The 27,846-nt window shown below is 46.1% G+C and overlaps 1 protein-coding gene across 18 annotated transcripts in view; it reads left to right on the top strand.

The window, feature by feature from the left end:
* Positions 1-1,724: 1,724 nt before the first annotated feature.
* MTSS1 (MTSS I-BAR domain containing 1) overlaps positions 1,725-27,846 on the top strand; it is a 116,996-nt gene continuing 90,874 nt past the window's right edge. For 8 of the 18 annotated variants that reach the window (XM_068672639.1, XM_068672629.1, XM_068672635.1 and 5 more), the window contains exons 1-3: positions 1,726-2,322; positions 16,161-16,222; positions 18,874-18,947. In XM_068672639.1, the coding sequence (XP_068528740.1) occupies positions 2,251-2,322; positions 16,161-16,222; positions 18,874-18,947 (208 nt within the window). In that variant the 5' untranslated portion in view covers positions 1,726-2,250. Of the gene's footprint in view, positions 2,323-16,160; positions 16,223-18,873; positions 18,948-27,846 lie in introns of all 18 variants that reach the window. The other 10 variants (XM_068672636.1, XM_068672626.1, XM_068672632.1 and 7 more) reach the window with 2 other exon arrangements.

Genomic DNA, 27,846 nt, shown 5'->3' with positions numbered 1-27,846 from the left:
GTATGTGACGGGGCACGAGTTGCAGCAGTTCAGCAAGGTGCTCATCATAGCCAGTGCTTTCAAACTTGCAAGGTGAAAGCCATTCTCTTATTTTGTGTGCCCATACTCTCGTTATAATTTACTGAGGTTTGAAACGCTTGCTTCATCTGTCTATTGCATACCTGCTTGCTGCTTCATCACTGCATGAAGAGTTGTTGCCTAGTACGGAGCAGACAGCACTGATTTATTAACTGAAGCACAAATGCACTCCTTGAAAAACAACCTCTTCTTTACGGAAGGGTTTTTCCTCCATCCCGTCCCATACGCACCATGCATTCTGCAACCTGTCATCCTTTTACCCTGGAAATGAAAGTTAGACAAGGTACTATTTGTGTTAAAGTCCGTTCCAGAAACGGAGTGTCTGAAGAAAGCAAAGCAGTTTGAAGTTCGCCTGCTGCCTTGCTGTGTGTCCCTCTGTCCCAGGGCCCTGGGCAGCCATCGGACACTCCGTGCATGACAAGTGGTGACATTGCTGCCATGACTGCGGCCATTTCGTGTGGACGGCTTCAAGAGAGGGCCTGGGACAGAGCCAGGGCATGAACAGCCCCGTTGGAGCTGCAGGGGTGCTTCCCACCCATGTGAAATGTAAAGGCAAGGGGGAAAATGGCTCTGCAGGCATGGCACCTGTCCGGTGTTTTTCATCGCTGCTAAATTAACATGGGGACTGTAATCCATCCTGTGCATGTGCCTAAGCCCTGTCTGAAATGTGAAGCAAAACGTGATGGTGTGCTGCTCTAACTCTCCTCAGGCTGGGATTAAATAGATGGTAAATAGTAACAGGGAATAAGAGATAAATAACCGTAATATCATTTTAATTATAACACTCAGATTTCTAAATTTTCCACCTCAGTTACCAGCTGCACATGTACCTGCATGTGCCTGTATAGATGGAGACAGAAAAAAAAACTCACTTTACGATATATTTTATATTTTCCTGCCTCTCCACCTGGCTCTCATTAAACACTGTGGTAACACAGCCTGCCCTTCCGCTGGGGTTAGCAGCACGGGGGGCTTCAGGCCTCAGCTCCCTGAAACAAATGGGCACATGCCTAATTTCAGTGCCATGAAGAGTCTCAGAGTCCTTGGCATGTTTTCTGTATGCCTCTGATGTCATCAGATTCACCACACACATTTTATTATCTTTTTTCATGAGGTTTGCGTGACCTCGGCTTCTATGTGTGTGTGTATGAACGGAGAATTTTAACCTCCACGTTTTGCAAAGTTGGGGATTCGACCTAGCGAATCTGAAAGTAAAATTATTTGTAAAAGGCTATGTTTCGTGCAATCTGCACTAACTTTTAAGCACAGCTCTGTGTTTGTGGGGCAGGACGAACAAACAAGAGGCCTGTGCTCGAAGCTGCTGCTGCTGCTTGCACTAGGCCAGGGCTGCATTTCCAGCCGCTTATGTCTCTGCTGACCCATCCCACCTGCCATTTTCCAAGCGGGTGGGCAGCGCTTTGAACATTTTTAACCTCAAACACCCCAAATTTGGGCAATTAAAACACATGGCAGCGGGAAAACCCTTCCCTCCTCAGGGCCAGCAGCGGGCGGCGGCGGGACGCGAACCCGCGACCTGCCGAGCACCGGGGCCGAGCCGCGGCGCTGCTGAGGCGGCGGGGCGGGGAGGGGACGAGGAGGAGGAGAAAAAAAAAAAAAAAAAGAGGAGGAGAAAAAAAAAAAGGAGGAGGAGGAGGAGGAGGAGGGAGCGGTGGGTCTGCTCCCGGAGCAGCCAGGCAGCGGCTCTGCTGCAGCCTGCTCCCTTCGCGCTGCCAGATCCCTCGCCCCGCGCCATCTCCTCTCCCATTTTTTCCTCCCCTCTCTCTCTCTCCAAATCTATTTATTATTTTTTTATTATTATTTTTTCTGCGTTTTTTCCTCCGGCCGGCGATGGATGGCGGCGCTGCCCGGCTGCGGGAGCTCGGCGCCGCCTGGGCTGGCGGCCCCCGGGTGCTGCTCGGCGGGGCTGGGAGCTGCGCCTAGGCGGGGGGCACCGCCGCTTCGGGGGGGTTTTACCCTTTTTCACCCGGTTTTAAATGCTTAGAGGCGCGGGTATTTAGCACTCGGGGTGTTTATTTTTTTAATCTATTTTCCCCCCTCGCCGCCCGCAGCTGTGTTTGGCGGGTGAGGTGGGAGAAGGAGGCAGGCTCGCTGCTTTCCGCAGCCTGCTGAGGGGGGGTCGCGGCGCTTCGTGCCTCCTCCCGGGCGAGGAAAATGGAGGCTGTGATCGAGAAGGAATGTAGCGCGCTCGGAGGGCTCTTCCAGACCATCATCAGCGACATGAAGGTGAGAGGCAGCGGGGAAGGAGGGGGCAGGTGCTGGGGACCCCCCCCCCCCAAGCCCGGGCACGGCGCCCAGGGAAGCTCACGGCAGCGGGGGGGGGGACCTACCCCGCTGAGGGGGCTTTTGCAGGACCCCCCCCTCTCCTTGCTGGGACGTGCAGGCTGTTACCTTGCAGCCTGAAGAGCTTTTTTCCAACCCTGTGAAATCGACAGAACGATAATATGTCTATTTTTCCCCCCATTTTTCCCTCCTCTGCCTTTTATTTTTCGTTATTTGGGGTGGACGCGGAGGAGCCGCGCGGTGCCGTGGGGTGGGGTCGCCTCAGGTTTGGGGGGGCTGCGAGGTTCAAAACCTCCCCGGCCTGGGGAGATTGCTCAGGAGTTGAACGTGCGCCTGGGTTAGGATGGGGGCCGGGGCGGTATTTTGGCTCTCCGAGGGGGTATTTGGGGCTTCGTGTGTGTGCACGCAAAGGTCTCGGCTTCCCAGGTGGCTCCTCTCCTCCGCCAGCCACCAGAAAGCTCTGCGCAGCCCCACGCCAGCGGCTCCGAAAACACCCTCGGCATCTCCACAGGGTTCATTTTGGATGAGCGGACGCCTCCCACCCTTGGCTTGTGGCAACAAACAGCCCCAAAGCCCTCCTGCGTCGTGCCACCCGTGCCCTCCCCGCAGCCGGAGTACTGCAGAATACTGCAGTGTGCCCCCGGACAAGGGCAGCTCGGCTCCCTCCAGACGCCGTGGCCTGGAGATGTGTAGGGCGATGGGGCGGCCGTGGTGGTTTAGGGACAGCGGGGACAGCGTGTCCCCAGCCTGGATATTGGGATGGGAGCGAGGGATCGGCCCCCAAGGAGCTGTGCAGGGAGGGCTGCGGGAGAAGCGATGCTGAAGGAGGACGGGAGCTGCTCCTCCAGGGAGCCTGGGCGCAGGTGGACGGCGCCTGGTGTGGTTTCGGGGCGGAGATGCCGCTTGCACGAGAAGTTATTTTTTTGGCAGGGGGTTTCACGCGAGCAGATCATGGGGAGATGCTCGATGGGATGCGGGGAGGAGGGGGCGTGCGTGCGGGTAGCTGTCAAGACAATGCTGCAGTCCTCGCGGCCGTGCTCCTCGTGCTGCCAGCCCCCTTCAATTTTGAAGAACAAATGCACCTTAAAACAAACCCACAACACCCACCCTGGACAGGATACGATCCCAAACCCCGGGATCGTTTGCAGGGAGCACACAGGAGCTTTCCATGCCCCATAAAGTGACATTCGGGGACCCAGCTTGAGGGTGTTTGCTCCTGGTTCCTTCCCACCAGCGATCCCTTGCTCTTCAGCACGCTGACTTATTTATTTATTTCCTCACACACTGGTGCTTGCCTGGGAACGCCGCTCCTCAGAAGCATGTTGACATGAGCGTATGGAGATGGGCACAGGTGTGGATTTTTTTTTTTATTTTAATCCTCCGTAGCAGTGGAACCTGTTTTGTGATCCGGAGGTTACTGCGGGGAGGGGAGGGGGGGGAGGTTTGGGAAAAATCACACCAGATCCTTAGCGGTGTGGTGGATGTTTAGGGTTTAAAAAAAAAAAAAAAAGTGCTCGCTATTTAGCATGAGTGGAACAAATAATTTTTCACCTGAGCTTCAATTTAGGGCAGCTGATAAGACGTGGGAGGGTTCTTTGTGATTTGTGCACAAAGGATTGTGACAATTTCTGGGGGGGGAGGAAAAAAAAAGTAGCTATTTTTCTATTTTTGACAGCTAACCTGAACCTTTCAGCTAATCATACCTTCGGTAGTAGAGTGCAAATTAGCAATTGAAGTGCTGCTTCACGTAGTCAGGTCTGTGTGGGCAGGCTTCTGGCAGGATCTTGGAGGCTTCGTGTGGGGGTCTGCCCACGCAGCCCCGTGCCCTACCTGTGCCTGCCTCACCTGGCAGGCGGAGATCGAGGCCCCGAATGCCCTGCAGTGCTGAGGGATCTGCTGCAGCATCCGCCTTTTTTACCTGAATAATTTGCAGGTTCTTCTTAAATCATATTGCTCTGCCTTCAGCTTAGCTGTGAAGGCAGGAGGGTTGATCGACGAGACCCTGAAATTGCTCTGAATTTTGCCGGTGGCTTCAGATAGGTGCTGCAGCCAAGGTGATGGGGATACAGACAGATTTTGGTCTTCGTGTGTTAATAGCAGATGAGCTCAGGTGGACCTGTGGCTAACTTGGAGCTCTCCTTGATGTCAGCAAGGTTACAGAAACAGGAATGGCAATCCTGAGCAATGGGATTGCGTGGTTCTGGTTGGCTCAACTCTGAAACTTAATGAGGGCTACGTATGCAAATGGGACTGGTGTGTCCCAGGGTTTGGTGGCAGGGTTATCTCCTGGTGGCTGAGGATGAACCTCTTTCCATGGCTTCTCCAGAAGCCCTGAATTTTTCTCTGTCTTCTACCAAAAATAGCCTGGTGATTAATACTCAACCAAAAAAGCTCCGAAATAAAAAAAAAAAAAAAGTGTAAAGCTGTGTGATTCAGAGAAACGAGGTTACCGAGTTAAACATAAGAATGGATTAGGAAAAATCCCACTTAGGCAGAATTTTAATGCATTTATGGTAACTTTGGTGACCTGATAAAGGAAATCCATGTTTCCCACGCAAAATGAGGGTTACGTTTGTCGAGTAGCATGGAGGTGTACGTGGTGACAGAGCTGGTTGTGGGAAGTCCACGATGGGAATTGTACTTGGCTGCTGCGCTCTAGAATTGGGCATTTGATGCTTGGGGGTTTCAAGCTGAGATTAAAGAATTGTAAAGCCTGGAAAGCCCATCCCATCCTTACGGTTTTGTCCATGGCCACGGCCCCAATGCTTCCTGTGATGGCAGCGTTGAGTGTGTGGTGCTTAGGATTTGTTATATTCTTATGTGTAAATCTCTTTCCAAAGTGCTAGAAGTTTATAAAAGAGAAAATAAAGCCTGTATGGCCCCTCGGAGGGGTACTGGTGTTCAAAATGCCGAGTGTGCAGGTATGAGGGGGCTTTGACCTCTTGGTGAACAACATCAGAAAGTTCCCAGAGGAAGAGTGAAATTTTAGACAAAAAATAGATTATTTTCCCAAGTGTGTGTGCTTTATTTGTAGTTTTTTAACTGAAATCTCAATCAAACCAACATTTTGCTTTGGGTGACTGTTTTAATCCTGCAAAGGAGTTGAGCTCCCTGGGATGAGGAGGCAGCGGTGCCTTTGCCTTCAGCCGTGCAAAGCTCCCGGCCTTGCTTTGCATCCGAGAAGGGAGTGAGCATATGGGCACGAGAAATATTTCATTTTTTGCAGCCTCTTATCTCCCGTGGGGATGTGGCTGCTGAGAAGCAGCGTTTTAATCTCCCTTTTTGCGGAAGACGGAGCCGGGGGTGGTCGCAGCAAGGCTTAGGAGCCATTTGGGAAGTCGGGCATGGCTTGCATGTGAGGGTTGGCCTTGTGCTGGTCACACCGGTGGTATAAAGTGAGTCAAAATCAATAAATAAACGCTTCCTGGAGCAGACAGAAACATTGAGGCTGTTCCTATGACAAGTACAGCTGCAGGTCCTCCATGTCCGCGTTAATCCAAGTCTGCCTGCGTGTGTCGGGGAAGCTGGGCAGAGCTGTTTTCCCCTGACCAGCAGCGATACCACAGCTCTCCTGCAGCTGGGCTTTATTTGGAGCCCGGCACCTCTGTGGGGATGAGGAATGCTCAGTTCAGTGACTTTAAGGTCTCGTTTCAGCCCAGCTGTTAAGGACGGTAACGCTTTTGAGGAGAAAAGCTGAATGTGCAGGTGGAGGCTGGGACCACCACGTGTGCTGGGTGGCACTGGGACATCCTGATCTAATCCAAACCCAGAAAATCGATGTTTATCCCCTCCCAAAAAAGCACGAAATGAGTTCACTTCCCCCCCTACACAGATTCAGCTGTTCTTCTGCATTTTCTTGCCCTCGAAGGCTGGCGCAAACCCCTTTACGTGTGTTTGTGCTCAGCCAGCCTTACTGATTGCTTCCCCTTGCTGCCTCCCAACAACCTGCCTGCCCAAACATTTGGTTTGCTTACACTGGAATTCCTCGCCCTGCCGGAGCAGCTGCAGCATTTATTATTTTTAGGGCCACATCCTTGATCCAGGCCCGCCTGTACGAGCGCTGACAATTCCTACAACCACTGCGCGTTCGCTATGGAAATGCATCCAAGGCTGGCTCGTTCTGGGGCACACCGAGGGCGAGGAGTTTTGCTTAATGCCTTTTAAAAGGACTGCTTTTGGGTCTGGTGGCCTGCCAAGGGCTGCACAAGGAGGCTTGCCACTGTGGAAGGAGCTGGGCAGCGCTGCATGAAGCACGATCGACTCAACAAACATTGGAGGACGAGAGGTCTGTGCAGTGTCAGAGCGAGTGCTGGGTAATGCCGAGCTGAGGGTGATCGTCAGGAGGCTTTGCTGCTTCTTTCCTCAATTCTGAGTGTGTGTGGTACGTATTTTTTCCAAGATGCAGAAGTTGCTGCAGTTGATGGAGGATTCTTGTGTACCTCTTGTGCCCATCAGCCTGTTTTCAGCTCATGAAAAACACATTTTGGGTTCATGGCCTGCCCAGGGACAGCGTGGCCTTAACGAAGGGCAGAAAGCACTTGGTGGCTGAGAGCAGGATGGGAACAGTGGCTGAAGAGGTGTTTGCTCTGCTTCAGACGACAGAGGGGTTTGAGTCAGTGCCACAAAGAGGCTGCTACAGAAATGCGTTTGCCTCTTCAAGTGTTTGTTTTCCAGCTCAAAACGATGCCTGCCGTGGTGCTGCCCCATGGCCTGGTATCTCTGCTGCCCTTTAAGGACGTTAATTGACGTCTTCCTGCTGGGCTGTGAGATAGCCCGAATGCTGAGGTGTTGGGAAGGGCTGGAGACAAAATGTCTGGTGGCCTCGTGGTTAAGACCGTAGCAGCTTTCATCTTCAAAGCGCCAGGGAAGCGTGTGACTTAGCTCCCAAGAATGGCTCCCATTTTACAGAAAGGCGAGCTATGGCTGCGGGTTCAGTCGCTTCTACTCCTTTCCCCTAGGACAAGAAGGGATTGGGTACCTGCGGATCACCGAGTTAATGAGGGGATGGTTTTTAAGCTGCCAGTGTAATGCATGCTGCTGTATCCACCCACAGCCCACGTCACTTTCTTGCTGCTGCTTAAGACGTATTGCCCTTTCCCTTGTGATAACCTGAAGTTTTGAGGCAGTGGAGATGCTGTCTGCGAACGAATGATCGGCTGGCAACACAAGTGTGTTAAACTCCTTTTTGTAACTGAAATTAGGGGGTGTCTCTGTTTCTGACGGGAGTACCTTAAACATAGGGTGGTGGATCACCAAGAATTTGGCTGTCTGGCAAGGCAGTGCACGAGCTCTGTATTTTTTGCTCTTCTAGTCAACCAACCTTGGTGTTGTGTGGGTCATTTTAATTCTAGGATGCTGCCTGGTGTACGCACAGCGGTGAATAAATCACCTTGGATGTCTTTAAAAGCACACAAGTAAGAATGAACTTGGGAATGCTGATTTTGTTGGCGTGCATGATGCTACCGATAACCATGTAGCTAGAGAAATCTGGTTCATGGTATGGAGAGGTTCAGATTCTTTCGTTCCCATTTTTGTCTTCCACATAAACTGCTACCACACTTCTTATGCAAGAATGAGATTTTTTACCAGGTACCCTAGGTTTGTGCTTTGTAGTTTCACAGCAGCCCTTTGTGTAATCGTGTAAAACTTTGCGGTAAGGTGCCTCTTGAAATCGTCCATGATCAAACCAAAGTAACCTGGAGCTTGGAAGAGATTATTTCTTTTCTCACGAGTGAAATGAAGAGCAAGGAGCTGGGGACAAGCATAGTGAGTGGCACTTCATGAACTTTGTCTCAACCTTGGCAGTAAAACACTAAAATCTGCTGCCTGGCAGCCACCTCTTCCCTGGTGCGGTACTTCTGTGGTCAGTTCAGATGTGTGGCAGCATCTTGGTGCCAAAGTACTGATGTTTCTTGGGTCCTGGAGATTGTTTTGAATGCCCCTGCGATGGAGATTGTGCAAAGACCAAGCAGTGAACACTGAAACCAGGGTGTCTCCTGCTCCTGCGGATGCCTTGGGAAGAAGAAGTGATGAAACCTCAGTGGTGGTGGTGGTACCAGCACAGGGCTGTTGGCTCAGCTTCGAGACTGTCCTGTATGGGCATTAGCTTGAATGAGTGCCTCTTGATATTTTAATTATCCTAGTTTTGATCCAGCTGAAATATTGTGGGTTTAGAAAATAGCTGCCGAGTATGCACGGTGGCCGCTTAATGAGTCGGCGGATGAAAGGCCGTATTGATGAGTCTCCGAGGAGAAATCTGCTATTCAGGCTTGCAAACTTGTTTAGACCTGCAGTGAAGAACGTGGAACTAAATGCTTCCTCGGGAAGACTACTTAATGTCCAGCTTTTCTAATGCAGCATGGGATAAAAGGTTCCCCAGAAGCTGTGGCTAAGTTGTTTTGTGTTTTTTTTTTTTTTTTTTTTTTTTTTTCCCCTCTTGTGAATAACTTCCTGTGTTTATAGAGAGGGGCAGACTCTATGTTTATGCATGATATATTTTCTCACAGTACAACTTTTTTGTTTGCTAATTACCCAATCTAGCTTGGACTTAAACCAGGATGAGTTGGAGTTGGGTTTCGTTGTCTTAAGTGCTGTGAACCTGGGCTGCAGATGGCAGAGGTTTGACGTGGTCCTTATCGACCTTATTGGCTTTGGTAAAATGCAAGTTACAGGTTTTAGAGCTCTAACAGCAGAATCGTACCTGATTTGTGGCCCCTTTTAAATGGTTACTGAGCTCTGCTGAATACCTATGTCCTCACTAAGTGTGCGTTTCATTATTCACGGAGCTGGTCATCCTTTTGAGTTCTTCGAATGGTTTTGGGAATGCAGAAATTGCTGATGGTCCTGTACTTCTTCCCAGGGGGGTGAATATCCTCTCCTGCGGTTTCCTGATTGGATTCGTCTTGATTTTATCAAAACACTGTACCATTGCCTGTCTCCTAGAGTAGCTTGTTCTCTGTGTCCCAATTCTCTGTTTAGACTGCAAAACAAACAGTCTTGAAAACACGAGTGCTGCCGTGATGTGTAGCAGAAATATCCAGTAGGCAGTTGTTTTTTTTTTTAATAGCGTACGAGGCTTCTTCAGTAGTGTTTTGCTGCATAATTTGCAGTGTTGTGATAACGTATATATCACCTTGTGAAAGCAAAGCGTGGCATGTGTATTTATACCGTGCACGCTGAGGGAAACTCATTTCCAACCCCCTACCCGTTCCCTAAACACGTAGCGGAAATAATGGAAATGGGTGTATAGATACAAGACTTTGATTTTAATTACCCCTGCTTTTAGTTCCTGGAGGGTAGTTACAGGTTAAATGACATCTTAATCTGATCTTTGACGTGCTTTTGCTTTCACTTGCAGGTACAAACCCCGTGTTTGTACCTGCATCCTCTTCCAGTCAGTGATTTGCGTGTTTGGTTCTTGTGAAAGGCTTTTCGTTGTATGAAATCAGTACTGGGGCTTTGTTGGCTCACTTCTGCTTTTGAATTTCAGGTATATCTAAAATGAGGTAAATGAAACCAAAGTAATTATGGAAAGAGGTAGTGTGTCCACCTCTTCATCCGCATCTTCATAAAGAGTGAGATCTCTCCCACTAATAAAATTCATGGTTCAGTCTGTTGGAAGATGCTGTCCTGGTGAATGGTTGGAAAATAGATGCAGCTTAGAAAGCTTCATGAGACAGGTTCTTGAATTGCTTATTTTTCAACCTATAAAGAGGAAAAGCCTACAAGCAGATTTATTTATTTAATTATCTATTTACTTATTTATTTATTTATTTTTCAGATGGGGAACAGTCATTAGGAACTTCATGTCAGGTGACATTCAGTCTCACCTCACCCATGTCTTGCAAGAGCTTTTGGGATGTAGGCAGTGTTATCCACGAGCCAGGTTTGACCAAACGTGTGGGTTGTGCTCAGAGATGTGTTAGCGTTGGGCAGTGCTTTGTAACTCCTGCAGTTGTGACCGGCCAAGCGCCCTTTTCCCCAGTTGACTGCTGATTTTTTTCGGAAGAGAGGAAGAGCTTCCAGTGCCAGATGCTAGCTGGGTGGGGAAATTGATTGTCAGCCACTGCATCTTCCCACATGCTGAGACATCTGCGGCCGGAACCCCTTTTTTCAGGCTGTCAATTGTTTTCCTGTCCCCTTCCCCTCCACTTCTTCCTGTTTTTTTCTCTTGAAGGCCCCCTGGAAAAATGATAGCCTCTACGTGCAGACGATACTGACTTACGAAGGCCATTTTTTTTGTGTGTCTAACATCTGTGAGTTTGGTGTCTAGCACTAGGAAGTCTCTCTGCTCCTTGTAGGTGGTACAGTGCATAGCACAGAAAGGAAACATCCATAATAATCTTTCAGATTCTGATATCAGATGAAACTTTATACACACATTTATGTTTTTAAGTATCATTTACTTAGAGGTTGGGAGGACACGTGTAGTAGCAAAGTTTCAGTTTTGTTCCAGAGGTAGGTGTGAGCCATTCGGATGTGTTACTAGGGTGTGAAGCTGGGTAACAGCGCTGTGTATTTGGGACTCAGCTTCTCAGCTGGTCAGAGCTGAATGCTGACACTGAGGTGGAGAAGTCCAGCTCCTGTAGCTAGCTGGAGTCGTGCCTTTTTTTCTTTCCTATTGAAGTTTGCTGATAGTCATTCGGTGCCTTTCTGGAGGGCACACAGCTCTTGTTTGATAACCTGTGAGATAAAACCAGGGCACTGCCCGCCAGGTCCCTTTTCTCTCCTACCTCTTTAGCTGGAACAGCTAAAATTAGATTCTCAATTTGCTTTACTGTAGAGCAGCTCTGTCTTTTTCCCCGTGCCCTGAAAGTTTAGATGGGTTGGTGCTGTGAACAAGATACTGAACTGTTTCTGCTGCCTTTGTAGTTGCATCCCAGCAAGGGCTGATAATGTGGCTGAAAAGCCTTGCTGATAAATGAAAGCTGTGAAAAGAACACAGCCGAGGTTTTTTTAAAAGATGGGGTGCATCTTGTCTCCAGGATTCAGGGTGCCTGGGAGTAAATTATTAAAGGAAATGTCTTTTCACTTACTGGAAAAAAAAGCAGAAGAATTGTAACTCCTTAGTAGGAGGAGTGACAGAACAGTTTTTAACTGTCAAGGCTGCTGGTACTCAAGTTGTAATCTTAAATACAACAAACTGGGTTCCTGTTCTTGCCATTAGGTGTAATCGATAGCAATTTCAGTAAAATTGGATCCTTTGCTGGAAGTCTTTTCTTTATTTATTGAGAAATCCCTGAGCTTCTCTTTTGGGTTTCTTCCACCGCAGGATTGCTGGCCTGAAAGGAAGGGAGAAAATCCCAAGTGCTAGTGACAGGATCATGCAATAATTTGGGTTGGAAGGATCTGTCTTTAAAGACAGATCATCTCTGCCCTTCCTTGGTGTGGTGTGTTGACCTTGGCCAGCTGCTGGATGTTCCCCCGCTCCTGTCATTCCACAGGACAGGATGCAGCAGTAAGAAGAAAATGCTCATGGGTGGAGTCTACGAAGGAAAATGTTTTGCCCATGACGGTAGTTGGTAGGCATACTCAGCTTGGAAGGTGACCTTTATCACCAACTAAAATAGATTTAAATGGTGAGAAAGGGGAAAAATTGAAACACCTTCCGCCCACCTACCCCAACAGCCCCTTCAGGAGCACCCTCCTCCTGTGGGGGCTCTGTGGGGCTGCCTGTGGCCTGGAGCCCCTCCTGCCCTCCTCCTCCTGGGGCCTGGGCCCTCTGCTGCTTCTCCCTTGCCCTGGGCCTCCTCCTCAGCCTGTGCCCACTCTGCCCTTTTGGAAATCTGTTTTCCCTGAGGTGCCGCCAGCTTGGTGCTGGGCTCTGCCCTGCTATGGGGCCGTTGGAGCCACCACAGAGGCCCTGCAGCCCCTGGCCAGCACCCGGGCACAGACACCCGTGGTCTTCCAGCGCTTTCCAGGCACGATGCTCATGTCCATGGTCTTTTTTTGGGTGAAGTTTCACTGAATGAAGGTGGTGCCACCTCTCCTGCCCAGTGGCAGGCAGGGAACGAGCAGCAGGCCAGCACACATACAGGCTGAGGACCTGTCCCCAGGAGCCACAGCCACATCTGCCCAGACTCTAATGGGTCTGGGTGTTCTTGTCCAGCACTTGCAGGTGCCTCTCACTGCTAATTATGGTATTTGTCCCTGAGGGAAAGCTCTTCAGTGCCCTAATTGTGGGCTGGTGAAGGAGGTGACAGGCATGAGACACCATTTTGTTTTTCAGCCCGGAGGCAGAAAGGCGATGCCCTGCCTGTTTTCGGTGTAAATCAGCTGGAGCGTGGCTGGGCACTGGCATCAGGTGACTAATGGCTTGTAAAGCAGCTCATTAAGCTCGAAGGTGTGATAATGGCATCTTCTGAGCCACAGCCTCAATCGGGAGCTGAAGGTAGGGACTGTGGTGGGGCTGGGGGCCTTCATGCCTTGGGAACAAGTGCTTCGTAGGGAGACATCTGAGGAAGAAATAACAATTAGGCCCAAATTTCCTCTGGGGAAATAACCCCCAGATTAAGCCATTAATGATCTTTGAGAAGACCACTTAAACAAAGCCGGGTTGGAACAGATTCCTATTTTACTCCGTGAGGAGCTAAAGAGAGGATTTGTGACCCAGATGCCGCCTTTCTTCTGCGAGTTTCTCTGAGCAGGACTGAAAGGTGAAGGCAGCCTGCTGCTCGTACAGATAATGCAGAGACCTGACATTTAAAGAGGGAAAACTGATTTCCTTTAGTGGCTGCTTGCAATTGGAAAGGAAGAAAAAGAAGGAGCTATGGGAAATGCAGCACTTAAAAATACTTTATTACTCTTCCAAAAATGACTTTACATTACAAAAGGACTTGTTAGACAAAGACAGCGAATTCTTCCTACTGTTTCTTTGTGTTTAAATTAAGACAGCACTGCAAGTTGAATTAAGTTTTATGTCTGTTCTGGTGTGTGGTTTCCACCACCGCTATATTTCTCCTGTTGACCGCTTTGATGAAAGGCAGAGCAGTTATTCCAAATGTTACTTCAGCGAGGATATGAGAGAGGGGCTGCCTTGCTTGAGGTGGCACGTGAAGAGATCACAGCGAAGGAGCTGCTCCTGGGGTGCTGGGGACCTGCGGTGTTTTTCCCAGAAATAGTTGAACTCTTGTGCTGTCTTCTTGGTTTGGCTCCCAGGCATCACTCAGTAACCTCCTTGCTTCCCAGGTGCTGCAGCTGGGGTAAAACCCCTGGTAATAGGATCTGTGAAGTGGCAGGCGTTGAGCACTTCTGCTTCGGGTGTAGGGATCAAGGGGTTTTGGTTTCAGCAAGGATACGATGCTAGAAGTGCTTTTTGGAGAAGCTCACAGGAACAGAAAGATTTGTGTTCAAGGCTTGAGTTGTGTGTTACTGCGAGAGAGCTGAACCTGCTGACTCACCTTCAGAAGGGGAAGGCAAACAGCAATTTCTGCTGGGACACGGATCAAATGAACCACTCATTTTTTTCTGTTCAAAATGACATCAGGTGCTTTGGGGCTAGTACAGGAGTGCCCGGGTGAAAAGATTGCAGTGATAGAAGTATATATATATATTTAATCAAACCAATTTGGGAAACAATATATGGAGGTGGGTTGTTACAGCTTATATAAGTAGGATTGGCTTAAAATAAAAAAAAAAAATAACTTTAAAAGACAAAAATAAGTAGTCGTGGAAATGTGTGTAACTAGTCTGATTTTGCTTTCTTTGTGGCCAGCCTGGTGAAGAAAAAACAAAACAAAAAAATGTATTCTTTTTGAGTTATGTTTTGAAGGCACCGTCTGCTTTGGTGTCCTCCATTTGTCGCCTTGCATTTTGCTCAGGAATCCAGTAAAGCCTTGGGCCCTGCTGTTAATTGTCGGGGCTTTCAAGGCTCCTGGCACACGCATGCATAATGCATACACACCACGCGGGCAAGAGGGGAGATGCAGTTCAGTGTAGGGGATTTCAGTAAGACTAATAGGTTTAAGGAAATGGCTTTTTTTCCCCTTATCCCTTCAAATAATCAGTGGGTTTCTTTCATTTTTAAATGTGACTATTTTTGCATGGCACAAAGCACTTTATATTCTAGGCTTTGCAAACCTGATAACGGGTCTCTTCTTTTGCCTTCTCCCTTTCCCACTGGCTCCATGGTGTGTAGGTATCATGAGGTTTTATGACCACCTGGCTTACAGTGCTAAAAGAGAACCAAGAAAGAAACAACGAACCTGCACTGAAGGCTGTTTAGTAGTGGTTGGTACCCCCCCCCCAGTCATTGGCCTTGGGTCTGTTGTGGCCCTGCCGAAGTCCTCTGCAGAGCTCAGCTGTGCGGGTGATACACACACAACATCTGTGCAAAGCCATTTTTCAAAATATGATTAAAAGAGAAGGTTGAATATGGAATTTGTGACCAACAGACCAAAGCCAGAATCAAAAGGGAGCCTTTGGTTTTAACCCAAAGCCCTGCTGTGGTGCATGGATGTCTGGGAGCTGCCTTGCCAGGGTGTACCAAGGAGCTTGAATCAGGTTGTCAGCTTTTGGGGAAGGGGTTGCCTTCACCCCAAACAAGATAATACACATCCTCTCGTGGTAAGAGTGAGAGAAGGATTTTATTTTACGTGAGAAGCAGACTGCTTTATCAGGGTGGATTGAGTTTGCCACAAGCAACTGCACTTGCTTGCAACCTCTTCCAGTCAGAGCTGTGGTAATGTTAGCCTTGAGGAGCTGCCTTATCTGGGTTTTATTGTGTCGTTGCTCTGGTAACAGCAAGTCTTAAACCTTTATTAAAGGAAGCATGGATATTTTTATTTTACTCTCTAGGCTCCAATCAAAGGGAAATGTTGAGGTTTCTTTCTACCACCATTTTTGCTGTTAGCAGAAAATTTGCACTTGTTCTGCAGAGAGCAAGTTAACCTTGTTTTGGTCAAAAAAGGATGGTATTTTACCATAAAAGCTTACTTTAAAACAAACAAAAACTATGGGAAAACAGACATCAGAACTCATAAGAACACTTTGTGTCTATAAATGAATATGTGAACTCCTAACGCAATTTCTAAAAGTGGGGGAGAAGTTCACAGGAAACTAAATTAAATTTAAGAGGAATTAAACCTTCTTAAAAACTTTGCATATGCTCAATGCCACGCTACTTTAGCAGCGTCAGTTCAGAAATGAGCTCCAAGGTCATTTGGGACCATTTCAGAAGGAAGTTATGCAGCTGTTGGGAAAGTTTGTCGTCTTACACTGCTCTGCCTTTTCTGTGACTGATCGCTGTATTACCGTGAGACGATTTGAGGTGGTCTCTTGGGCGGCTCAGACCTTTTTTAGTAAAATAAAAGCCCTTATAATAAGAGAATGGGAACCTGGAAATTGCATGGAGACTCCGTATGTAGAAAAGAACAACTGGAATTCCACCCTTGGTTTTGGGAGATTCCCTTTATGTGTTACTGCAACATCCTAGCACCCGATTTCTAATAGGTTCTTGCTGTTTCCATGTGAAGTAAGAAGTTTCTTAGTTCTTCAGGTGAAATCCCTCTTCCTCTCCAGTGTTTTTGCTTGGGGAATCTGTAAAGCCTCCTCAGAAGACTCTCATTTGGAGTCAGAACTAGTTGAAGTCCAGTATGTTGGGAATGGTGTTTAAGAATGAGAGTCACCTTACTGGGAAGATACATTTTGGGGTGACTGAATTAGGATTTAATAAAGTCTTAGTTACTGCTTTACTTCTAGTTTCATTTGAACATTAAAACTGTAGTATCAAAACCAGAATGCTCAAAATATTCATTATTGTGTCTTTTTTTTTTTTCTTGCAGGGAAGTTACCCGGTGTGGGAAGATTTTATAAATAAAGCTGGGAAATTGCAGTCTCAGCTTCGGTAAGTCTTGTGTTGGACAGTCAAGATCGCCTACAATTACTTGCGTGTGCATACGTTAAAATTCAATGCAGCTTCTGCCAGGATAATTTTCTAAGCATGTTCTAGTAAAATTGTGCAGCTTTCATAGTCAACACCCATGTATGTAATTGTCACACACGACTGCTGTTCTGATGTTATTTCAGGCAAATTCATAATCTATCACCAGTGGTACAAAACAAACGTAAAACAAGCTAAATTTCATGGCTTCTGGTGGAAAATTAGATAATGTATTGTTTAGTGAGATTTAGGATTAGACATATGTTGTCATTGTTATTAGTGTAGAATACAGCTGGTTCGTATTAGGGGAAGGCTCAACAAGTTAGAGACTTTGGTAGTCTTAACAGCGCTTTCTTTTGCTTTAAAAACCAAGGGAATTCCTGTTCTGAACTGTTCCTCAGTGGTTATTAAAACTTACTTTATTGGGGTATACTTTGCAAATGTCATTCTGGATTACCTTCTGCAGATTTCTGTTAATAAGTACCACATGTACTGCACTCAGACCAATTCTGTTATCTCCAGAACTCGTTCACTTGTAAAGTCTGTTTCTGTTCATATGAATCCAAACTCCGTTTCTTCCCAAACCGCAATCTCCTCTGTGCTCCCCAGAGCATCAGCACTTTCCCACAGCAGCAGTGGTAATAGATAGGGTTATTGGCAGTGTGTTTTGTGGTTCTGCATTGTGTTGTGAACCGTTTCTGAAGAAGCTGGTGTTTAAGCTCATCTGAGGGGCTGGCATACATTGTTCTGCCATGCCATGTCTAAAATAAAACACTTGCATGTGGTTTTTCCTTTTCCAGCAATCGCATTGCAGTAAGGGAGTGTGGAAGAAGAGAAATGGAGAATTTCCCTAGCTGTTTGTGCTCTTTAAATACAAGCCTTCAGAGCAGGCAGGAGAAATAGTTGGATTTCAGTCCTGTGGCATTGTATTCAGCGTAGCGCATCCCTAGCTAAAGGAACATGCAAGCAGGCGGCTACAGGAAGATGCAAGCAGGCAGCTTGAGCCTGCTTTGAGGATTTGCTGTTCATTTCTAGCAGATGCAAGCCTTTTGCCTCTCGTTCATGTCTGTGCGCTCAGATAAAGGAGAGCAGATGTCATCTGAGCTTGAGCTGGGTCTTCGTGGATCTGGTTACTGGAGAAATGGAACTTTGTTATTAGCAATATAATTAATAATTAACAACAGTACACGGATAACAGAATGCCCTGCAAGTTTGGAAGACTAAGGACACAAACACACTGCTAAGGAAAATCCCAGAAAAGGTTATCTTGTTCCAGGGCTAAATATTACTAGCTTGCTGGAAACCTGTCAGGTATTTCTGCCTTCCATTTTATCTCCTGGGCATGTGAAGAGTCCTTATGCATTTGTTTGACGGCCTCTTGTTTGGGATCAAATCTTTTGTGCTGTCAATGGGCTGTTTACCATGCTGCCAGTTAAGTCCTTTTGTATTTTGAGCATATTTGGAGAGAGACTTTCATAAAATCTTAAAATCTGCCCCAGTTATGGAGTTCTTTGTGGCTAAGGATCAGCTTTTGTGCAGGTCTCCCATGTTGTGTTTTTTTGTTTTGTTTTTGAGAGTAGCAAGGAGTTCTTGAAGTGGCAGTCCTCTTCCAGGATTTTATTTGGAGAGGCTGACCCACAGAGTAAGGAGAAGAAATCAGAGCTGCTGCTACAAAAGGTGGGCAGAAATAGCACCCCGAGGTAGCTGGGGTGAGGGCACAGTCCTACTTTACCTGTAGAGTTCTGGCCCAGTTTCATTTAAATTAGGTCGACCAGACTAGAAAGCATCAGAAACCTGCTCCTGACCTGAGGTGCCTGGCGCCCTAAAAACTTATGTAGAACAAACACAGCTGGAAAACTGGAACTCACGTTTGCCATCGCCATCCACTTGAACAGGCAGGTGGTCTGCGTGTGCTTTCATACTGAGAGGGAGTTGGGGTTAGCTGAGAGGTCCCATCCCTTTCAGGAAGGGACGTGTACCTTGTCTGCTCTTCCAGGAGTGCTGGATCAGGAAAATAAACTTCTTTTTGAAGGGAAGAACCCCCTGCCTTGCTGCTTTCCCATTTACCCAAGAACTCCAAAACAGTCTGGTTTCTAAGAGGTTGCTATTTTCTGTTTCACGGGATGCTCACGCTCCTCACATGAGGAATTCAGGGAAGCATTTGGCCAGGGTCCTAGATAAAAAGAAGGTCCTGCGTGCCTATTCTCAGAACATCCACGTTCCCTGGAAATAACAGCGGTTGTAATTTGTACACTAATGGGTGCAGTATAATGTGTGTTAGATTTGTTTTTCATGTTTGACTGCTTAATATTAGTTCATCAGAGGAAATCAGCTCGAAGGGGGATGGCTGTGCTCTTTTGAAAGAGCACCTGTCCTGTGCAATTCACAGCTCAGAATTAGCCTGGCTGCCTCCAAGTCCATAGTGCTAACACAAAGCAAGGAAGAGATTAAGCGAGGAAGGAGGGAAAAGGCTAAAATCACGTATAAAAGAGGATATTTTTCGTGGCCTCTACAAGTTCTCAGTGGTATTCTTTCTAAGCCTAAATGTTTTTGGCAATAATTAAATAGGCAGCAATGAGACACTGCTAATGTTTTGTTATCTGTATGCATTTCAGGACTACAGTAGTAGCAGCTGCTGCCTTCTTGGATGCCTTTCAGAAAGTGGCTGACATGGCTACTAATACACGTGGTAAGCAGATGTGTCAATATTGAGCTTAACAGAATGCTGTGTGGTTTCTACCATTTGTCGTAATGAAAAAAAAAAGTCTAACTTGTTACATTGACAAGCAGATCTGTGAGACATCTGTTAGATGGACTTGCACTTTGAAAAAGCGACACGTGAAAAAGGAAGTCATCTTTTCTTTACCCAAAAAAAAAAAAAGCTGGAAACCTGTAATTTAAATGTGTCATCAATCATGTGAACACTTCTAATTACCATTTGAATTATACGTTGATGAATAATATTTTAGAAAGCAAGATTTACTGAAATCTGTATTCACTGACGCTTCTGTACCTTAAGTAAATGTAAAAGCTGTAAGGCTTGGTACTCAGCTGCCTTAAACAAGTGTAAGGTTTCAGACAGTGGAGCGGATACCAGCTAATGCTGTGGCCTTTGGGCTCTGTGGACAATAATGACGGTAGCTTGTGCTTGTATTTGTACGGAAAGTCTTCGTTTGTCCTTACTCTTTACATCTGACACTATTGGCCCTCTTTCATTTTCCTGGACTGTGGGCTTCCCTGGGTAACCCTGTAAGCTTCTTGGTTAGAAGGGAGGTCCAAAATCATGCAGCTGGCAATCTTTCCAGGCTGCTGAGCTGGAAGGAAACAAAAGGCTGCTTCTCTGTGCTGTTGGATGCCCAGTGACCACGGCATCGCGTGCAGATGTCTGTGCAGGGGAAGGGCATTCCCCATGGCCGCTGTGTCCCCAGGCTCTGTCACTGAAGAACAGTTCTGAAGCGAGTACATTGCTGCTGAGTGAGCGGCTTTGGTTCACCCCTAATCTTACAGGCTCTGTAATGTGTTTTTTTAAAGTCCTAATACGTCCTTGGCATTTGACCTGGATTGCAATGAAGCAATATTGCTAATGTGAGCAGTGCGTGTGCTCGTCAGCAGTGTGCAAGCTCAGCCAAACTTCCGTTTCCCTCTGCCATCCCTGGCCAAGAGGAGCCGTAGCAGCTGCTGGAGCATGGATCAAACCATAGAATGACAACAGGGAACAATGTTTTGTTGTTTTTTTCCCTTTTTAAAGCTAATATTTACATTCTGATAGGAAGCTCCTTGGTTGTGTGCATGCCTTCTGTAAATTCTGCACAACCTACTCACGTGGAATAGTCACTGCTCCAGAAAGTGGAATAAACGAAGGATGAGACCCAAGGCAGAAGTTAAGCTGGATTTATAAAGTGTCTTCCTTTGAGCATGATCTCTTCTATTTCTTCTCCCTCCCGCGAAGGGAAAACAAAGTAAACCCTACCAAAATCCTTGAAACTTGTGTTGACTTCTGGCTGTGCTGGCAGGCTTATAGCATTCCCATTCAGATACCAGGATGACTGCAGCTCCCCTGCTCTCCAACAAAAATGGCTTGTGTGGGTATTGAAGGGCATTTTGCACTTTCTGCTGTGTTACTTGGACTGCATCCAGCAAGCGTCGTGTCTTGTCTCTTATCTCTTAGAACACATCCTTCACAAAAGGAGCTCTGTAAATCCACGCCTGCCAACTTTGTATAGCTCCTCTGTTCTGTCTTTCTGCCTTTCCTGACTGGAAGGATAGAAGGGAATTTTGTTTTTATTTTTAGAAAGTGATGTTCTGGGCAGAGAATCAAACTTCCAAGCCAGTGGTGGTTCTCATCTGCCTCCCAACCCAGCTTCCACACATGCCCATGTAGGAATTTACACATAAGAGGTCTGTTGCCTTGGAGCATCTCTGGAGTTACGTGTTGGTCCTTTATAAAATAAAAATCCCCCTAGCTTGCTGTGGATGGGGATAAAATCCCGGTCTCATTGAAGATGATGGTAAAACTCTCTGTGGCTTACTAGGGCAAAATGTCCTTAAAATGGATTTTGCAGTTAGTATAAACAACTCTCTTCAGAGAACAAAACCAACCAGACTGTTTTTCTTACCTGATATGGGGATTTTAATGGGCTCCCAGTTTTCCCTTCAAGGAGCTTTCTAACCTGGAACAATTCTTTGTTAAATTTTGCCAGTTACTTACCCAATTTGTAAGAGAATGTATTTGATGGTTTAATCAGAAGCCTGGCTATGCCTCAAGCTGTATAGAGGGTCCTTAGTTAACAGGTTACCCAAAGTGAGCAAAGTTGGTCTTCAAGCTTTGAGTTCCTGACGTGTATCTCTTCTTAAATCCATACATTGCTTCTAGCTTTACAGAAAGTGGGCTGCTATTTTCAGACGCCCCGATGTGTCTGATGGAAGCATTCCACCAGACAGCAGAAGCGCTCTCTGGCTGCTCCCTGTTCTATTTGCATCAGCATTAGCTTTGAAAGAAGAAAGTGTTTGGTTATACATTTCCACACACAAGAAGAGATTTGCAGATACCAAATATTCAAGTATGAGAGCTTATTTCCATCAGCCTCATTCCTTATTCAAGCTGATACCTTCCTCTACCCCCGTGTATTACTGCTGTTCCCCAGTGTTGACTTTTCCGTTTTAGTGCGTATTTCTGTATAGTTTACTTCCTTCTAATTCTGTGACGGAGCTCAAACAGAGGGCATAATTGGAGCTCTGCCTACGGTGAAGCCTGCACTTGGATGAGCTGACCATACTTTGCTGTATTTTCCTCACGTTGTAGCTTTTGAGGTAGGAAAACTTCTGACTGTGAATTAGGTGGTGTTTTGTGCTGATCCCACGAGCAGATGTGTTTCCTGGCTGGTTCCTTTCTGCGCTGTGTGCTGCTGCTTCCTTCTGCTTTGCCATCAGTCCATTCAGATCCGTGCTAACCTGGACTTTAGTCTTTTTCCCCGTTAGTCAACCCGCTGTTTTTTCATGCCAACCTGAAGAGGTAAATAAAACACGGTAAAGTAGTTCCCATGAAAAGCTTTTTCTTCCTCTGGACCGACCAGATACATTCTCCTTTCTTCAAAATGACAAGTATCTAAACACATCAACTGATGATATATTCTTAGAAATATATATTAAAACAATGTTTGAAAGAAAAATTGCCTCATTTCTGGTACAAAAATGGCACCTTTCTCTAATAACATGGGCCACATTGCAGTGTGTATTACCGTCTGCTGGAACCAGAGATTTTTAAAAATGAAAATACTTCAAATGTATTTCATCTTCTGAGTTCTAATAAGATACAGATATCTATCTAGCACTTATTTTTCAGACTATGTCTGTTTGACACACAGCCTGGCAGAACTTGTTAGTGTGTAGTGGGGTCTAGTGTTATTTTTCACTACGGATATTAAATTGAAGACTGTCAGAGAAAGATTTCAGTAGTTTATGAAAATTGAAAATATTTTAAAGTCTGGACTTTGAAACTTGCAAAAAATAAATAAATACTTTGGTCTACCTTTAAACCCCAGTCAAGTTTGCCTTCGAGGAGGTATTCAGTTGTTGACACAATCTAAATATTTATTTTTTTTGTTTGCCACATGGGTTAGGACTTTCAATATCTGACATTTCAAATGCTTTTATCTGCACCCATTCCGACTGAAGCACGAAAGATTTAAATCAGATTTCATTTAATAGCTGTTTACCTGATACATTACACATTAGAAATTGGTTCTTTTGGGAAAGCAAGGACTGTGCATCCTAAGTATCACATATAAACGTGTTTTAAGTTGGTTATGAGCAGTATGTGAAAGGACGCATGTAAATTTATGTATGTATATTTATGTAGGTATTTTTCTGCTTCATTCGAATGTCATTTGTAGATAAGCCCTGGAATTGAAGAACTTGGAAAAGTAGGTGAGAAGAGTAACTATCCTCCTTGTGTTAGGAGAGAGGTTAACGTGAAGACATGCACACTTCTGTATCTACTTAATACACTGCCAGTGGCTTCCGTGGAAAAAAAACAGCCTTGCCTATCTGCATCTTCACAGGTGTAAATTAAAATTTATGGAAAGATGATCTAAAAGCTTTGATTTACCCTGAAGCTTAAAATTGATCTTCAAAGGGAGGTTGTTAATGAGGCAGCTGATACCCACTCTTGTGGGCTCCTTGTTTTTCATTCATACTGGAGGGTTTTACATATACATAGGTGTGTTTGATAGTAGCAGATTAAACCATTTTAAGATGCATTTCAGCGTATCACACAGCTCTCTGTGGCCAGTTGGATTCCACGCATTGTAATGCTATTTGAAGTCGCCCCATTTCAACTTGGCAAGTGCTACTAAGGGTATGTTTTCCCTGCCTTTGGTAATTTGGACATCTGTCGTGCTGCTTGGTGCTATTTATGTTTTCCATCTCTCGTTTTGCAGATGTCTGAGAGGACTTTTAGGGCATTACAGAGCCAGGGAGAAGAGTTGCAGGAAATTCCAGTTGAGGCGCCTGGTGGGCAGAGAGGGTTTGAGTTTGGTGAGGGAAGAGCTGTGGATGGCCAGCCAGCTGTGAAGGGACCTGGAAGTGGAATTGTGCCTGAGCCTACACGGCACGTGGCACTAAGAGGGTAACAAAACCAGCGCAGCCATTTCCCTGTTTTCCTTTTGAGGAACAGGATGTATTAGTTGGGATGAAGTGCTGCGCTAAAGTGTCTCCTTTTTTTCAGGCCCCATTAAACTTTATCAGCACTCAGAAATGTAAATATGGTTTTTACTCATAAAATTAAGCCTGATTAATATCTGTGAGTGTTTGCCTCAGGTAGCTCTTGTGCTGAAGTGTTCAGTCACTGCCTTCCACGTTTAAGAAAACTGCTTAAAATAGGACCTTGGGTGCAGATTTGTGTTCCTGGGCAGACTCTGCACGTGTGTTGCTCCAGGTATTGTCCGAGCACACCTTTCAGCAGTCCTTACTCTGGGTGTTTCATTGCCATCTTAGCCAGGATAAATGGCATTTATTTAAGTGATTTTTCAAGGTGATGAGCTGCACAAATGCTGCAGTGCTGGAATTAGCATCTGTGTCTCCCAAATACGCGTGCTTAGGCCTTCTGAACTGCAGACCAGGCAGAGTGTGACCCCAGGGATGAATTGTTAGTGCCATGGCAAAATGTTACAGACAGTCCTGAAAGGTGGCTTGCTTATTTATATATATATTCCTGAAAAAAAATTAAATAAATAAAAAGGGGAAAGGTGCTTACCACTGTCTGTAGCAGTGGACCTAAAATGTGTATAGGATTTTGCAAAAAATCTTCACACTCCTTTGGCTGTGAACTGGGGAGCTGTGATGATGTTCTCTGCATAAATTTCAGGGTGAAAAGGAAGCTGGACACCAGGGAAGGGATTCTCAGTGTTCAACTCTTTTTGTTTTTCTTGACTCCTCTTTAACTTCATATGCTCATGCTCAAATAACGAAACCTTTGTTTCAGCTTCCTGTCAGTTAGGATAAGACTTTGTAATAAGCACTTACTCCTCCCGTGGAGTCTTTGAAGTAGAATAATACAGTCCAGGCTTTTTCTTGCAGATTTTCAAATATCAAATAATCAGGAAGAAAATTATTTAAATGAACCATTCAGTCTTCCATTATACTTTCATGAAGATGATGCATAACACAGGACCGATTCACAATCGCTGCCAGATGATTTTGAAGCTGGATGCACACTTACACATCTGTTGCATTTTGAGAAATGAGACTTGTAAATGCTTATTTTGAGTGCTAAAAGTATAAAACACACACACACACGCACATATATGGAATGGTGCAATTTTGTTGTTTCCAGATTTCTGTCTTTCTCTTGACAAGTAGCAAATGTCAGTCTACAGCCATCAAAAAATGTTCCACCCTGAGAAGTCTGCTGCTGATGTGAGCCTGTTTGGCTGGAGAAGTCAAAATGGGATGGACGCCTTACACTCCTAAACGCAAGAACAGCAGTTTGGTTGCTTTGCTTATTAATGAATTGATTTTTTTTTTTTATTTAGAGGTTTAAAAGAGCTGCAGTGTAGGTAAAACATTGCCATTGCTTTTTCTTTGGGCGATTATGTGCATTGCATTGTAAAAGCTTTATTTATTCTTTTGGGCTTTTTTCTCCCCATCCTTAAGATCAAGACAAAATCTAGCTCAGGGTTGCTGGCAACATTTGTGCTGGTTTGGTGCTCCTACCTAGGGAGAAATCTCCAGGGTGATGGATGAAAACAATCACTATAACTTCTGTAGTCTGCTACCCATTGGCACTGTGCATGGTATGATGTATAACTAGAGTTTGTATTTGCTCTACAACCCGATATTTTTTGAGTTAAAGGTACTTTGCTAAGACACCAAAGTGTTAGGAAGTGGCTAAAGCTGCCATGTAATTGAGGATACTGACAGCAGACAGAAAATTTGAATGCAAGAGTGTAGCTTCTGCAAAGGAGAAAAATAAAAGGTTTGGTGGAGGGGAGGAGAGCTGCAAATAAGCTTCTTTCCTTATTGCAGCTTCCCAGTACTTAAAGGGGGCTTAGCAAAAAGATGGAGGGCAACTTTTTGAGTCAGAAATCCTTGTGAGTGTGGGGCAAGGAGGGAAAGTACAGAGTTAATTTTCCATACTCTCAGTGCTAGTTAGAGTTCTTCAGGTAGAACTCCTACATCTAAGTAACTAAACACTGGCTTTGTAGCTGCAGAGAGCTTTGTCATTCTTAGACCCAAACTTCCAGTGTTGTAAGCATCCAGTTTGGGAAACAACAACGACATCACAAAAAGAATTTGCTTTGGATAATTTATTAGTGTGTGAGAGGTGAAGATGCAAAAGCATCTTTTTGATAATGGGATGCGGAATTGGACATGAAGGCTGAGGTTTTGGTTGGTGGTTGGCTTTCCCAGCACAGCACATGTTCCTGTGGTGGGAGACCCTCCTTCAAGCTAATTCAGGCAGCCTTTTGTTGTGATAAATTGCTAGCTGGCAGATAACAACGATTTTGTAGTAACCACAAGAAGAGAGTTGCTGCAGCTTTTTTATTCAATCTGTCACTGGTTGGATAGCAAAAGTAGCTGAAGATACATTTTCGTGACCTTTTATTTAATACCTTATTTGTATTTATTTGCCATAAGACAGAAAGGAGCATGTTGTGGGGAGAGAATTAAAAAAAAAAATCAGTTCAGACTAAGGTAGGGTTCCTGTAAAAGGACCTTGGGTTCCTTCTCGCGTCATGGAGCTTGCCCATAACGTGTGGTGGAGGCAGCTGAGCAGTTGCTGTGCTGCTTCTGCCTCTTCCTTGTGCCTTACAGGTGTCTCAAAATGCAGGTTCTACGGTTGTCCTCTGGTCAGCTTGGAGGCAGCTTCCACGAAGAGATGATAAATGGTGAAATGTCAGATTGGTGCTGTCAGCTGGCTTCGTGCGAGATTACCAGACCTGTAGGGAAGCAGGTGTTGACCAGACCAGAGTCCAGGCAGTTGCTTTGACCTCATTGCACCCCGGTCTGCAGGTCTCTTGAACCACTTGCAGCGTTTCTTCACATCAGCAAGGCAGTTTGGGTGAAGGTCGTAGTGTAGAAATGTGTGCTTTGCCTTGGGAGGCCTTCTCCATCTCCCTAAGTCTATTCCTACCCTTGCTGGACAGAAATTACGGCTGTGTCTAACGACAGAAGAGGTATGCAAAAAAAAAAAAGAGAGTGAGATGACAAGCTCCAGCAGCCAAATGTTGAATGGAGAGTCCAGAACAATGCAGCCCTGTCTAATCATTAACAAAAGCACCAGTGGCATTCGCATTGTCTGACAGGTCCTCTTGCTCTCCCCAATGCCATCTGCCTCACAGAAGGACGCTCTGCCACGCGTTTTCACAAGTGTCAGGACAGAAGACCGTGCATGTTTGCCCTGCGTGTGGCCACCCACCCCTGCTCCTGTCCCCACTCCAGGTGATTTCTCGGCGATGTGATTCATCTCATATTTGCATACCTGCTGCTTCCAGGGAAGCTTTACATGTTCGTGGCAGCGATGAGGTCTTGCTTAAAAATAGACCGGCTTCCTTCGCTTTCTTGTCCTTCTGTTTGCTCGATGGTTTGTCAGGTGTTGCCAGCACAAACGTTTGTCCCTGTTGCTGTGCAAGCTGTTCACTCCTTCCCTCCTCCCCTACACGTTAGTTTTCTTCAGGGAAGCAGTGCCCTGGTCGGCTCTTTTGGAGAGCTGGGGAAGAGTCCTGCTGGTTCTTGAATTTCCCTGGAAAATCAGCATCTGCCCAGGACAAGAAGCGCATTGTTCCTCCTGTCTTCCTCTTCTCCCACACTCGACAAAGTCCAACCTGTAGGACTGCTTCTGGAAAGTTAAAATAATGTAATTACCTTGCTGTCTCACTTCAGGGCTTAGGGCCCTCTGCTTGCCTTTGTGCTTTTTATAGTGGTTTTTCCTGCAGATTCGTGTGACCTGCCCTGTGCTCAGGCTGCTTTTTGGACAGGGTGGAGAAGGAAAGGAAGACAGGCAGTTTGTGACGGCTCCTGGGCTGTGACCTGACAGCATTTCCTGTGAAATGCTGGGACTTGGTCTATAAGCACATATTTATACACGCTTAAATCCGCTTCTTTGCAGTTCGGGGTTTTATTGTTTTTACTAGGGCTCCTGGCATGTAAAAGGGAGCGTGTTTTCTCATCTAATGAAGCTGTGGAGAAACGCTGCAGCCTTTGCAGCAGCCATCCTCAGGCAGGCTTTGTGGAAACCACTTCAAAACGAACAGCAGTGGCAATTGTGTGTGTGTGGGAGGGGAGGAGAGCACCTCGGTCTGCGGCGTGGTGGTGTCACGGGGCTTTGTACGATCAACCCCTGCAATTGTTGTGAAATTCTCCTCTCCTGCAGCATTTATTACTATGTAAAATTGAAAATCTGCATGATTTCCTGCTGCGAGCGCCTGTGCCGAGGGATGGGTTACTATAGTAACTAATATCGAGGAGCTGGCTGAGGCTTCACTCCGGAGCTGGCTTTGAGCGTATTTCACAGTTCGATGCAATCCTGGGCGAGGATCTGATTGAGGACAAACAAGAAGGCAGAGGTGGCGGCTGCCGTTGCCACAGGA

The sequence above is a fragment of the Anas acuta genome, chromosome 2, assembly GCF_963932015.1.
Source record: "Anas acuta chromosome 2, bAnaAcu1.1, whole genome shotgun sequence".
NCBI classification, from domain to species: Eukaryota; Metazoa; Chordata; class Aves; order Anseriformes; family Anatidae; genus Anas; species Anas acuta.
This window is presented reverse-complemented; position numbering and strand designations above follow the sequence as displayed.